The 14,888-nt window shown below is 47.1% G+C and overlaps 1 protein-coding gene across 4 annotated transcripts in view; it reads left to right on the top strand.

Moving 5' to 3' along the window:
* cica (capicua transcriptional repressor a) overlaps positions 1 to 14,888 on the top strand; it is a 96,602-nt gene that overhangs the window by 64,242 nt on the left and 17,472 nt on the right. For all 4 annotated transcript variants that reach the window (XM_034160877.1, XM_034160876.1, XM_034160874.1 and 1 more), the window contains exons 11-12: positions 5,266 to 5,348; positions 5,840 to 6,722. In XM_034160877.1, coding sequence (XP_034016768.1) covers positions 5,266 to 5,348; positions 5,840 to 6,722 — 966 coding nt within the window. The remainder of the gene's footprint in view (positions 1 to 5,265; positions 5,349 to 5,839; positions 6,723 to 14,888) is intronic.

Below are 14,888 nucleotides of genomic sequence, written 5' to 3'. Positions count from 1 at the left end.
AAGTAAGGGCCCCTTCACACATAGCACGAATAAGTAGGAATCAGGGTGCATCACAGCGAAACAGCCCGCATGAAAACATCTAGCCGACGTCGGGAGGGGCACACAGTCGGACAGGCGTGAACGATCCCACTGTGACGGTTTCACAGTGTGAGCGGTTGGAGCATGTGGAACGACATCTCGCAGCTGATGTGGAAATACAAAAATACATGCCACAACGGGATTTGAACCTGCAATTTACAAAAGCTCTGATTGCCAGCCAGAAACTTTACCACTGCGCTACCATCGCTGTTGTATAAAAGGTGCGTAAAATGCCTGAAATCAACAACGATGTAAACGTATAAAAAAAAAACACCATAAAAAACACTGCATTTTATTGAATCCCTCTTATCGAGCGGACAATACAAGTATGAACCGTCTGTTCCTCTGTAGATGAGCCATGGTCACAGATGTACAGTCATGAAGTGATATGAATGAAGCAGTGTGCTCTTATCATGTCCACATCTCGGCGTGTCCGGCCTGACACACGTGTCCTGTGGACGGCGCACTGCAGGACAGACACTGTGTCATGTGGAAGTGAGCTCACGTGGGTGACATGACATTCCCCGCTGCGTGTTATGATCTGACTGTACGTTTCACTTGGGGCAGCCTGACAATGTGCGCGTCATGCGCAAACTCACGGCAGCCCGTCGCAACTGCGATATATATTTTTATGTATGTCCACGTGAGGACAGCAAGCAGACACATGTGCGCGTCACAGTGGACAGTTGTTAGGTCACGTCCGTCAAAACATGGTACGTGTTCCCCAACTGGGACATCCAGAACCAGAGATCTCAACGGCTGCTGCTGTTGGCAGACACGCCCCCTGTCAGTTCAGCGCACACACCAACATGTCACTCTGTTTCTGTGTTATGTGATTATTCTTTTTTAGTTATTTGTTATGTAATTGTCTATGTAGGTAGTGTAGTACTTATTAATATACCTGTCCTGGCTGTGGTCTCTTTGTTTGTAATGTGACATGTTGTGTGCATTGAGCCGCGAAACACACATACTCCAAATGTGTTTTGGGGGGAGCGCGACGTGCACAGGTGAGAGACACATGCACCACACTCGTGGGGGCAAATTTCCCATCCAACTCGAAAGTGATTGTCTCCTGACTGTTTTTGTGCTGACAGCGTGAATGGACACACTTTTTTTAAGTATCAAGCGAGCTGTGTTGGTGTTCGTGTGTGTCACCTGGAATTTGGCCGGCACCTGCCGTGAGAGGGATCAAATGGGCTCTCACAGGGGACACTTTGTCTTTCAGCTGCTGGTGTGTGTGAAAAGTTGTAGTGACGTGCTTCTTATGCTTAAAGTTTAAAAAGTATCAAGTTCTATTCACTAGGACTATGCCATTTAAAGTTGTTTGAACATGACTGAAGCTGTTAAGGCTACGAACACCCAGACATGACCATGTAATGATGCTTATTTGGCGAATCGGGATGAAATCTTTTTGAACAGCTTGAAAATTTCGCCCGTTTCAAAACTGCTGCCGATGATGGCTGTAACTTCTGCGTATACCATGTTCATTTAAGATTGACAAAATGGATCAAGGAGTTACTGTGATGGTTCAAAGTATGCTCCAATTTGCTATTCAGGATGAAATGGGAAGGAACGGCCCTCTGTGGAAAAGGGATATTATTTAAATATATGTATAAACAGAAATGTTCATTCATGTGCAGAAGTGGTTTCTGGCACGGACCCCATTTCCTCTGTACGTCTTTTTCTTTTGTTAATTCAAGCTTTCTATCATAAAAGATGTATTTATTATTTATTGCTTGTTGTTATGGCTACAACGGTGGCCCTAATATTTATATGTGTCAGTTATTATCATAGCAATAATTATGCTTTCCTCCACCAACAGACACATGAGGTTATGTGTATTTCTCTTCACCTGAATTCCTGATAGAAAAAAAATGGAGCTGGCACTTGGATTGCTAAAGTGCTGATTTTTTTAAACATTGCAGCACAGCTTCCATTCTTTTGTTTGATGGCATCACAGATGTGTGATGAGGAAAAAAGAGAATTCTGGCTGCTGTTTCCTCAGTTACCTGAAGTAATGATGGATGATCATTATTGGACTCATTGAGTGCTCTTCTAGTTGAATAATAAAACCAACAATGTACGTTTTTGTCACTGCAATCTGGCTGCAGTTTGAGCTGCTGTTCTGCATCATATGTAGACAATATTTTTGACTGGAGTCATGCTTCACTGTTAAGTCTTTGCGATTGGCACAGTCATTTCATAGCTGTGATGCAAATAGTGTGATTAGTCAAAAGGATATTGATAATAGGCTACACCCCCTTTGAGTTACAGTCTAACACAGACATTGCACTCAGATACCAACTAAAACAGCAAGTGCACTTGGAAACACCCACACAGTCTGTTCACACTGGATCGAACACAGTTTAAAAGGGCTCATAGTTTTGAGTCACACAACAGTCAGTGTGTTTGTGAAGAAAAGGCTGCATCAGTCTGTGTGGCGGTACTCAAAATCGATCACTAAAAATAAGCAGCTGTGGCATTTAATAAACACACTGTCAGACCCAAACTAATCGCTTAATGACATCATTTTGTGGAACACATGACAACAACAGCACATAATTGCTCTTTAACAGCCACTTTCCAGCAGTTGTTACAGACTTTAATGTATATTATTTAATGTATATTAAACTGTGAGACCAGTCTTGCTGCTTTCACAGTTTTCTAAAGTTTTTGAGTAATGGTTCACTTAAAAACTAACCAATTTTTTTAGAGAAATATAAGTTAAATAGCAAAAAACAATATGGATTCAGATCTCAAAGCTGTTTAAGTTTAGCACTGGAATTGGTAGAAACAGTTATACCTGCCATCGAAAGAAAAGAGTATACAGTGAGAGTGTTTATCAATCTACACAAAGCACTCAATACCATAAATCATAGGTTGTTATTATCAAAATTATACAAGTTTTGGATTAGGGGCACAGCACACCATTGGCTCCAAAGTTATATTACTAACTTTCAACAATGTGTTCATAGTAATGGGCTAAAATCTGATTGTAGAGCGGTCATTTGTGGAGTCCCACAAAGGTCCGTTTTAGGGCCTTTGTATTTTCTTCTGTTTATTTATGAATCATCATAAATGTTAACATTATTGTTGTTTGCTGATGATACCAGTATATATCACTCTGGAAGTAACTTGTTGGAATTAACAGAAAGAATAGGAGAAGAAATTCTAAAAGTGAGAAATCAGTTTAATGAAAATAAGTTGTCTTTGAACTGGGATAAAACATACTATATGGTTTTTGGTAATCAGAGAAAGAGTGATAATGTGAAATTGACCATTGATGGAATCATTACACGTCATCATGATTTTTATTGCATGGATTTTTCCAACAGACTTTGGGTAATTTGGAGGCACTGAATCCGAATCTGGTGTTTGTTTTTGCCAGTCACATCACATTTTTGAGATATGAAAGCATATTTCTCATATCAAACATTGAAACAAAAGCTGCAGTCTCGCACACTTCTTCGGCACCATAAATGATATTGCGGCTCTTGTTCACATTTCACGAACCTAGTTTAAAAACTATGCTTTTGAAACTGCTTTTGTGCATGATTAGTGGCGTCAAACTCGTGAGTGAATGAGCAACTTTTGCGTAATCCATCAATACGAAACATGCAGATTGCAAAAAAAAAAAAAGCCAAGACACTAGCCAAGCACCTCAAGTGGATTTTGGCTCCTCTAGTGGGTAACTCAGACCACCATGTGGAGAACACACAACATTTTGTGAACAAGATCAAGGACCTCAGTCTGCAGTTCATCTCCACCTTAAAGACACTAACCACACATTTGAGGACAAGGAAGTTAAAATCTTAGCCAGAGAGAAGAAATGGTTTGAGAGAGGGGTCAAGGAGGCATTCTATGTGAAACAGTTGAAACCCAGCCTTAACCGGGGAGAGGGTCTGAGACACGCTTTGTCCCCTGTTTACAATGGGGTACTCAGATCAAAGCAGTTTCAGTCTTTTGTTCATGGTAATGAGTCATTCATGTCATCAGGAGAGTCGTCAAGGGAGCCATCAGGAGAGGCGTCTGTTCCATCATTAGGAGGGACAGCTGCCCTGTCATTAGGAGGGTGCTAACTAGAGTGCATTAGGTGCTAATTAGAGCTATTGTTTAGTCACTAGCCCACAGCAGTCTGCCTCTCCTTAGGAGGGGTCTGGTTAGGTTTAAAACGCCAGCTTTTGTGGCTTCTGTTTATTCTTCTCTACAAGAGTCAAGACAGAAGTCAGACTACCAGAGCAAGAATTTTAGCTGAGGAAGCTTCTGTGATTTGAAGCGAAACGTCCTCGAGTTAAGCAACCCAGTCCAGTCGAAGATTCAAGCTTCTCTACTATGGAAACCACCTGGACAACTGAGAGCCTACACAGAAACATTTACCATAGAAGAAAATATAAGTTTAGCACTATGTTCGCACTTACAGTTATGAAACAGAAGTGTCTGTTTATGGAGTTAAACTTTGGAATGCAATGAAAGATGAAATTACATGTACAAATGTTTATAAACTTAAAAAAAAGTATAAGGAGAAAATCATGAGAGAATATAAAAAATTAGAAGAAAAATTAATGTAACTGCTGAAATATAAGACAACCATGTCACTGTCAGTGATGTTTATTTGATGCTTGATGACTTGACGAGGAGACGACGTTTGGGTTGTAATTGAGGAAAAAATGGATTTCTTTTTTTAATTATTTAAAATTTTTGTTACAATTTATGCAGAGAATACAAGATTTATCGTCCTTCGGTTCCTTTTTGTTAATGAAAAATGGTTATGTAAGTAGGCAATGAATGAATGAAATGACATGAATATTGTGCATGTTTTAGTTAAGTCATAACTTACTGTTCAGAGCAATCACTGCACTGAACAATAACTACTTTAATCTGCACTTTTCAAGTTTCTTGTGCAATATCTGTACCCATGTGCAATATTTCCCATGCAAAATTATTCCACAGTTGTACATGATTCTCATTTTACATTTTACTTTGGTCCACATTTTATTTAGTTGTACATATATTTAAATAATTTATTTGTTAAATTTCATTATCTTTTATTTGGCTAACAATTATTTGCACCTCGAAAAAGCACCTTTTGGAGTTGCCCTCAAATCTCGTTGCAGTGTAAATTACAATGACAATAAAGGCAATTCTGATTCTGATTCTGAACTTGTGGCTCTCGTATCTCACCTGCAGAGGATTTATGTCCCGAAGGCTCCATTGACCTCAAGTGTAAAGAAAGAGTGACAGACAGTGATGAAGATGAGCCAGACGGACAGGTGAGTGTTTTTATTACTCCTCACATGATCTGTTATTATTCACAGTTAAAAGAAAACAGAACCATACCGTTAATGAAGACATTTTATGGGTCAGGTCAGGATTTATGTTCAGAGGTGATGGATTATTAATGAAGGGTTACTCAAAACAGAATTGTTCTTTGAAGTACTTTATAATGTGTGTTTGTTTAGATGTAATTTGGCATTTAGAGACATTGTGAGTGATTTAAAACAACGAGAATAAGAATGTGTTTGAGTGTAATATACCTTTTATAGAGAGTGCTATTTTTATCTTCATGTAATTCTTCATGTAACACACAGTCGTTAGTGGTCTAATTAGAGTATTTTAGATGTTGAATCCTTTTATTCCCATTAGTATTAAAAATTCACAGAATTTCCAGAGTTGAGAAACTTGTGTAATAAAAGAAAAAAAATGTAGTAACTTTGCCACTTTGATCTCTTTATCCATTTCTTCTTTTCTGCCTGCCCTCCAGCATGGCTTCCAGCCAGTGGTGCACTCCTCTGTCCCCTCTTTTTCCCTCTCTAACCCTCATGCCGATTCCATGTCAGCTAAAGGGAACGCAGGAGGAGGAGGAGCTGAAGACAGTTCTGAGATGAAAAGAAGGCGCGGTGCGGGCGAAGGAGAGGAAGGCACTGAAGGAGGTTCTACCAGAATCGAGACAGCAGCAGCTGTCAGAGAAGGCGGTGGAGGAGGCGTGCATGGAGTTCCTCCATTTGTCACTGGCTCTGCAGTCAACACGCAGTCTCCGTTCACTTTGGCCCAGCAGGGTCTAACCCAGGTCCTCGGCACCGTCCGCATGGCTCCCACCATCATGACCAATGTGGTGCGACCCATTGCCAGCACGCCCATTCCCATTGCCAGCAAGCCAGCTGAGGGCCTCAGCTCTTTGCCACAAGACAAGAAGGCCGCTCTGCTGATTGGAGGGAGTGGACCCCAGCAGCTGCCAATCACTGCAGGGGGTGGATACCTGGCTTCATCCTCCTCCCCCAGTTCTGTCAGTGTAAACACTGTGGGGTGCAACGGCTTGGCCACTAGTTTAGTTCTGGGAGGGTCTTTCCCAGCTTCTCAACCAGTGCAGCTCCTAACCCCACAACCCCCACAGCCTCACGGCCCTGCTCCTCTACCCCTGCTCCAATCCCAGCTTCAACCCTCTGCCGCCACTTCGGCCGTCCCAAATCCGCTCGCTCAGGTCCAGTACATCCTGCCCACCAACAGCCCGTCGTCCCCTCAGCTCACCCACCAACCAACCAGCATCCTGTCCCTGCCCTCGGCCCTGCCGACAAACACTGCCTTGGCCAATGGCGTCCACTCAGGGGCAGGAATCAGATTTGCATCAGTCAGTCCCGGGTCCAGAGGTGAGACAGAGAGCAATGACAGAAACCAGAATTTAATTACATTTATTTCATTTATAAATCTCCTTTGTCATTAATAACCTCTAAATCCTGTGTCAGAAAATAGATCATGTGACCTTAATGATTGACAGGAAGAACTTCACAAGCTCCAAAATATTATTCCATGTTATTAGCATCAGTAGGCGAAGCATCCTCTGTGTCTCTGTGCGTCTTCACCTGTCACTCCTGTAATGCTTCACTTCTGTTTCTTTCATTTCAACAAAACAAAGCGAGAGGTTGTTACAAATCTCAAAATGTTCACAACATTCTTTCCTGTCATATTTATTTGAAAATACTGCAGTACATCTCCCATTATCAACCGAAGGTAGCATCTTTCATCTTCAGGGTGTCATAAATGGGATTTTTCTAAAGGTTCTCTTGATAACCTTTCATTGTCAAAGGTCAGGAGGAGTTGGTTTTAAGCAAGTACTCATCTGGTTATATCATAGTCAAGAATCTTTATTAGAAATCAAATGTTATATCACAAAGGTGTGATATGGGGGAGTGAGGCCACAAGACAACACTAGTAAATGATGAAAACATTTAAAAATGAAAAACACCTGCATCAAATAAACAAGTTGTTGCATTAAAAATGTCTTGCAAATTGGGAAAAAATCAAACACTTACAAAACATACACAATACAAATATAACCTGCAGCCCATCAGTTGGGCAGAGCTTATGTTTTCTCTCTTGTTTGTTTATTTGTTTGTGAACAGCCTGAACCCCACAATTTCTCATATAACGTTATGACGTTTTTACTCAAGATTCATATCCTGATAGGCAAGAAATGATTTAGTTTTCAAGGTTAAGGAAAAATCTTAGAAAATTGGAAAAATCCCAGTCTTAAACATTGAACAAATTTTCAAAATTCCTAACTCTGTCAAAAAAGATAACATTTATTTGATATTTGAGAACATTATGTAGGTTGGTATCCTTTATCGACTGACAGTGTTGTGTGGGCCGCTGAAGAGGAGGTACTGCTGGCCCACCACCACTAGAGGGCGCCCTGCCTGGAGTGCGGGCTCCAGGCACCGGAGGGCGCTGCCGCCTTACGGGAGCAGCCAGGATGACAGCTGTCATCTATCACTGGAGACAGCTGATCCCAATCACTGAGGAGGTATATCAGCAGGACGGCATCTCCACCTCATTTGCCGAGATATCGCTCTACCAAGGAGGTAACGAACTCAGCCAGCCCTTCATCATTTGTGAAAGGAACGTATTCGATAAGTATCCTAGTTACTAGACAGTGTTGTTTTCTGATTAGAGGTGGAGGTGGTGTTTTCCACCCCACGTGTTGTTGGGTGCAGCCGCACCCACGTCTGACTGTGTCTGTTCCTCGCCAGCAGTACCGGATCCGACGAGCGGAGGCAGAGACCACCTGGGAGTTCGGGACTTGGCGGTTCCAGTATTCCCGGGGTTCGGTGGCAGAGGAAATCGGGTGGTTCCGGTTCGTCTTGGACAGACGTCTCCTATCGTCGAGCCTGCCCACACGACACCGTTGGAATTTAACTTGAGACCGAAATTGTGATTTGTTGTATTTGTTGTGCGTGTTCACAACAGTAAAGCCTTGTTATTTGACTTTCTTCATTGTCCGTTCATTTGCGCCCCCTGTTGTGGGTCCGTGTACTGACACTTTCCCAACAGGATATCTCGGTCAACGTCATGGATCCCGAGGGGCGTCAACCGGCTGTTGAACGGCCAATGGAAGAACAGGACGCGCAGGCGTCCGCAGGAGGGGTAATCGGTGAGTTGCAGCGGATCCTCACCGCTTTCACGACTCGGTTAGATTTGATGACCGAGCAGAACGTCCTCCTGAACCGCAGGGTGGAGGCTCTCGCCACGCAGGTGGAAGCGCGCCCTCCGGGCGCCGCTGCAGCTCTCCCTCCCGTAGACCCTGTGCGTAACAGACGTTCCACTGGTTGTTCAACGACCTCTCCCACCTTCTCCGGAAGCATACATAAGCCCCCCAGAGCCGTACGGAGGCTGTGTGGAGACGTGCGCGGATTTTCTGATGCAGTGCTCGCTCGTCTTCGCACAGCGTCCCGTCATGTACGCGACCGATGCTAGTAAAGTAGCTTATGTAATAAACCTGCTTCGCGGTGAGGCACGCGCTTGGGCTACAGCGCTCTGGGAGCAGAATTCACGGCTCCTTCTGACATACGATGGGTTTGTAAGGGAGCTCAGAACCGTGTTCGATCACCCTAATAGGGGCGAGACCGCTTCAACCGTGCTACTGTCAATGAGACAGGGGCGTCGGAGCGCAGCTGCCTATGCAGTCGACTTCCGCATTGCGGCTGCGAGGTCCGGTTGGAATAGCACTGCCCTCCGCGCCGCCTTTGTAAACGGACTGTCTTTGGTTCTCAAGGAGCACCTGGTGGCTAAGGACGAACCGCGGGATTTAGATGGGCTCATCGATCTCGTCATACGGTTAGACAACCGGTTAGAAGAACGTCGGCGGGAACGAGACGAAGGGCGTGGCCGGGCACACGCCGTCCCTCTCCCTTCCGGTTCCGACCGCGCTCCGCCTTCCCCACGCTCCACGGCCCCTGCGCTCCGTGGGGCCACAGCTCCCCCTGCTGACGAAGCTATGGACACGAGTAGGGCAACATTTAGGGCACCAGATGCACAGAGGAGACGGGCCCACGGAGCTTGTTTTGTTTGTGGTGCAATAGAGCACCATATGAGAGACTGCCCCGAGCGGTTAAACTCCAACGCCCGCCCCTAGAAACTGGGCTAGGGGTGGGCCGAGACATTCACGTGGGACACACCCACATTGCCACACGACTCCCAGTTACAATCCTTTATGAGGATGTAACCCTGAAGGCCCCAGCACTGGTGGACACGGGCTCTGAGGGGAATCTGCTGGACAGCAGATGGGCTAGGGAGATAGGGCTCCCTCTGGTGGCGCTTACCTCGCCTGTGCAGGTTCGGGCACTAGATGGCTCCCTACTCCCTCCGATCACGCATAAGACACCACCTGTAACTCTGGTGGTGTCGGGAAATCACCGAGAGGTGATCGAGTTTTTTGTGACTCAGGCCACCTCCCGTGTGGTTTTAGGATTTCCCTGGATGTTGAAGCACAATCCCCGGATTGATTGGCCGTCCGGGGTAGTGGTTCAGTGGAGCGAGACCTGCCATCGGGTGTGTTTAGGTTCCTCGGTTCCTCCCGGCTCCCAAGCTAAGGAGGAGGTCAGAGTCCCGCCCAATCTGGGGACGGTGCCGGTGGAGTACCACGACCTTGTCGACGTGTTCAGCAAGGATCTGGCGCTCACACTTCCCCCCCACCGTCCGTATGATTGTGCCATTGATTTGGTTCCGGGCAGTGAGTTTCCGTCCAGTAGGCTGTACAACCTCTCCCGGCCTGAGCGCGAATCAATGGAGACCTACATCCGGGACTCATTAGCTGCCGGGTTGATCCGGAATTCCACCTCCCCGATGGGCGCAGGTTTCTTTTTTGTGGGCAAAAAAGACGGCGGACTCCGTCCATGCATTGATTATAGGGGGCTGAACGAGATCACGGTTCGCAACCGATACCCGTTGCCCCTGTTGGATTCGGTGTTCACACCCCTGCATGGAGCCCAAATTTTCACCAAGCTCGAAGTTAGAAACGCGTATCATCTGGTTCGGATCCGGAAGGGAGACGAGTGGAAAACGGCATTTAACACCCCCTTAGGTCACTTTGAGTACCTGGTCATGCCGTTCGGCCTCACAAACGCCCCCGCGACGTTCCAAGCATTAGTTAATGATGTCTTGCGGGATTTCCTGCACCGGTTCGTCTTCGTATATCTAGACGATATACTCATCTTTTCCCCGGATCCTGAGACTCATGTCCGGCATGTACGTCAGGTCCTGCAGCGGTTGTTGGAGAACCGGCTGTTTGTGAAGGGCGAGAAGTGTGAGTTCCACCGCACCTCTTTGTCCTTCCTGGGGTTCATCATCTCCTCCAACTCCGTCGCTCCTGATCCGGCCAAGGTTGCGGCGGTGAGAGACTGGCCCCAACCCACAAGCCGTAGGAAGTTGCAACAGTTCCTAGGCTTTGCTAATTTCTACAGGAGGTTCATTAAGGGCTACAGTCAGGTAGCTAGCCCCCTGACAGCCCTGACCTCACCAAAAGTCCCCTTCACCTGGTCGGATCGGTGCGAAGCCGCATTCAAGGAGTTGAAACGGCGCTTCTCGTCTGCACCTGTTCTGGTGCAGCCCGATCCTAGTCGCCAGTTAGTGGTTGAAGTGGACGCCTCGGACTCAGGGATAGGAGCCGTGCTGTCCCAGAGCGGGAAGACCGATAAGGTCCTTCACCCGTGTGCCTATTTTTCCCGCAGGTTGACCCCAGCCGAACGGAACTATGACGTCGGCAATCGAGAGCTCCTTGCGGTGAAAGAGGCTCTTGAGGAGTGGAGACATCTGTTGGAGGGAACGTCCGTGCCATTCACGGTTTTCACTGACCACCGGAACCTGGAGTATATCAGGACCGCCAAGCGGCTGAATCCCAGGCAAGCCCGCTGGTCACTGTTCTTCGGCCGTTTTGACTTCCGGATCACCTACCGTCCCGGGACCAAAAATCAAAGATCGGATGCCTTGTCCCGGGTACATGAAGATGAGGTCAAAACGGAGTCGTCGGATCCCCCGGATCCCATCATCCCGGAGTCCGCTATCGTGGCCGCCCTCACCTGGGACGTGGAGAAGACCGTCCGGGAGGCCCTGACACGAGACCCGGACCCCGGAACCGGACCGAAGAACAAACTTTACGTCCCACCAGAAGCCAGGGCTGCAGTTTTGGACTTCTGTCACGGTTCTAAGCTCTCCTGTCATCCTGGGGTGCGAAGAACCGTGGCAGTCGTCCGGCAGCGCTTCTGGTGGGCGTCCCTGGAGGCCGACATCCGGGGTTACATCCAGGCCTGTACCACCTGCGCCAGGGGCAAGGCCGACCACCGCAAGACATCGGGGTTGCTGCAGCCGCTGCCCGTGCCTCATCGCCCCTGGTCTCACATCGGCCTGGATTTTGTCACGGGTCTTCCGCCGTCCCAGGGAAACACTGTCATCCTCACGATAGTGGACCGATTCTCCAAGGCGGCCCACTTCGTGGCCCTCCCGAAGCTACCAACGGCCCAGGAGACAGCGGACCTCCTAGTCCACCACGTCGTCCGTCTGCATGGGATACCATCAGACATCGTCTCTGATCACGGTCCCCAGTTCTCCTCGCATGTTTGGAGGAGCTTTTGCCAGGAACTGGGGGCCACGGTCAGTCTCTCGTCCGGGTATCACCCCCAGACCAACGGACAAGCAGAACAGGCCAACCAGGAGATGGAGCAGACCCTACGCTGTGTGACAGCCGCACACCCGACGGCCTGGAGTACCCACCTGGCCTGGATCGAGTACGCCCACAACAGCCAAGTGTCATCAGCCACCGGCCTCTCCCCTTTCGAGGTGTGCTTGGGGTATCAACCCCCGTTGTTTCCGGTGGTTGAGGGGGAGGTCGGTGTGCCCTCGGTCCAGGCCCACCTACGGAAGTGCCGTCGGGTGTGGCGTGCCGCCCGTTCTGCTTTGTTGAGGGCCCGGACGACGGCGAAGAACCATGCAGACCGGCCGCGGGCCCCGGCTCCCACGTATCGTCCTGGGCAGGAAGTGTGGTTGTCCACCAAGGACATTCCCCTTCAAGTGGACTCCCCAAAACTGCAAGAACGATACATCGGCCCGTACAAAATACTCAAGGTCATCAATCCCGCCGCAGTGAGGCTCCAGCTTCCGGCCTCACTGCGGATTCATCCAGTATTCCACGTCTCCAGGATTAAACCCCATCACACCTCACCCCTCTGCACTCCGGGTCCGGCGCCACCTCCTGCCCGGATCATCGACGGAGGGCCGGCTTGGACCGTACGCCGGCTCCTCGACGTCCGACGGATGGGCCGGGGTTTTCAGTATCTGGTGGACTGGGAAGGGTACGGCCCCGAAGAACGCTCCTGGGTGAAGAAGGGCTTCATCCTGGACCCGGCCCTCCTGGCCGACTTCTACCGTTGCCACCCTGACAAACCCGGTCGTGCGCCAGGAGGCGCCCGTTGAGGGGGGGGTCCTGTTGTGTGGGCCGCTGAAGAGGAGGTACTGCTGGCCCACCACCACTAGAGGGCGCCCTGCCTGGAGTGCAGGCTCCAGGCACCGGAGGGCGCTGCCGCCTTACGGGAGCAGCCAGGATGACAGCTGTCATCTATCACTGGAGACAGCTGATCCCAATCACTGAGGAGGTATATCAGCAGGACGGCATCTCCACCTCATTTGCCGAGATATCGCTCTACCAAGGAGGTAACGAACTCAGCCAGCCCTTCATCATTTGTGAAAGGAACGTATTCGATAAGTATCCTAGTTACTAGACAGTGTTGTTTTCTGATTAGAGGTGGAGGTGGTGTTTTCCACCCCACGTGTTGTTGGGTGCAGCCGCACCCACGTCTGACTGTGTCTGTTCCTCGCCAGCAGTACCGGATCCGATGAGCGGAGGCAGAGACCACCTGGGAGTTCGGGACTTGGCGGTTCCAGTATTCCCGGGGTTTGGTGGCAGAGGAAATCGGGTGGTTCCGGTTCGTCTTGGACAGACGTCTCCTATCGTCGAGCCTGCCCACACGACACCGTTGGAATTTAACTTGAGACCGAAATTGTGATTTGTTGTATTTGTTGTGCGTGTTCACAACAGTAAAGCCTTGTTATTTGACTTTCTTCATTGTCCGTTCATTTGCGCCCCCTGTTGTGGGTCCGTGTACTGACACTTTCCCAACAGACAGACTGAGTTTGATCCAGATCTGATCTAAATGACATATTTTGTGGCCATTTAAATTATATTTTACATTATATCTTAATCAAACATACCCTACTCACTCTCATATTTGAAAGTGAGGTGCAGACTGGCACTCACTGTCGCCTGACAAAGTCTGATCCAGATTGTGGATTTTGTCGACATTTGAATTTAATATTGCAAAGTCCATTTGGTCTACATTTTGCATTATATCTCACTCAAAAGTGCCTCGCTCGCTCTCATTTTTCTGTTATGGATTTACCTACACCAACTAAAATTGGATGGAAGTTCCAATTTTATGCCTGTTTATCTATCTTCCAGTTATCATTCAGAAACCAAGTGCAAAGCCCAATTGTGCATAGCAGAGATAACCAATGCTCTGTGAAAGTTAGCTGAAAAAGAATTCAGAAACTGAAAAAATTGACCCCACAAAAAAAAACTTTGACTCAAGTGCATAAACTAAATACATGCTCCTGACATTTGATCGCATCTAATTTAGCTTATAAAAAGCCACTTCTAACAGAACTTTGACCTTGACAATTTTTTCCAAGGTAAAAGTTTGTGGAAGTAGGAACTGGTGTTGGTGGAGGATTGCGCTCTACAACCGCAGTGCTCTAGTTTGTTAATGTTTCCACTACACCGAAAAATCCAAATGATTTTCAAAGCTCCAAAGTAAAACGGAAATTGTAACAACACAAAAGGTCCGTGCCTAGAGGACTTTGGCTTTGACTATTCAATGCATTGCAAATAAATAATGAAACATGAAATATAGTTAGAATAAAGCAGAAAATCATCAATAAAGTAAACTAACTCACCTCTGCTGACCAGGTAGCGATAAAGATAAAGTAACATGATGCACTGAATGAGCCACCGTTTGAAGTCCTCCAGGCAGACACCACATTTTGTGTGGTTAGTACTTCTGTTGTGTTGCGGAGCTTTGCAACATTTTCTACATGCTTTGTGAATTTGTAGCAGACACGTTATCAAATTAAATTGTTCCACATGCTGCAGCTTTTGTTTGTTAGTGTTGTTTTCCTGCAATTTGCAAGAGCAACCCAGTCCAGTCGAAGATTCAAGCTTCTCTACTATGGAAACCACCTGGACAACTGAGAGCCTACACAGAAAATTTGCAAGAGGTTTAATTCTTTATGCATTGATTATGCATTGATTATGATTTGATGCAGGTGGTTTTTTTGTATTTGTAAGTGGTATTTCTATTTGCTATTGTTGCCTTAATTTGGAAGTGTTATGGCCCCTATCAGTCAACGTACCGATGTACATATAGAAAAAATATAAGCATGATTGGCATCTAAAGTAAATGTACCATATTTTCCGGAGTATAAGTCACATT

This window comes from Thalassophryne amazonica, chromosome 20 (assembly GCF_902500255.1).
Source record: "Thalassophryne amazonica chromosome 20, fThaAma1.1, whole genome shotgun sequence".
Lineage (NCBI taxonomy): Eukaryota > Metazoa > Chordata > Actinopteri > Batrachoidiformes > Batrachoididae > Thalassophryne > Thalassophryne amazonica.
Note: the sequence above shows the minus strand (reverse complement) of the source record. Positions and strands in the feature narration are given on the sequence as shown.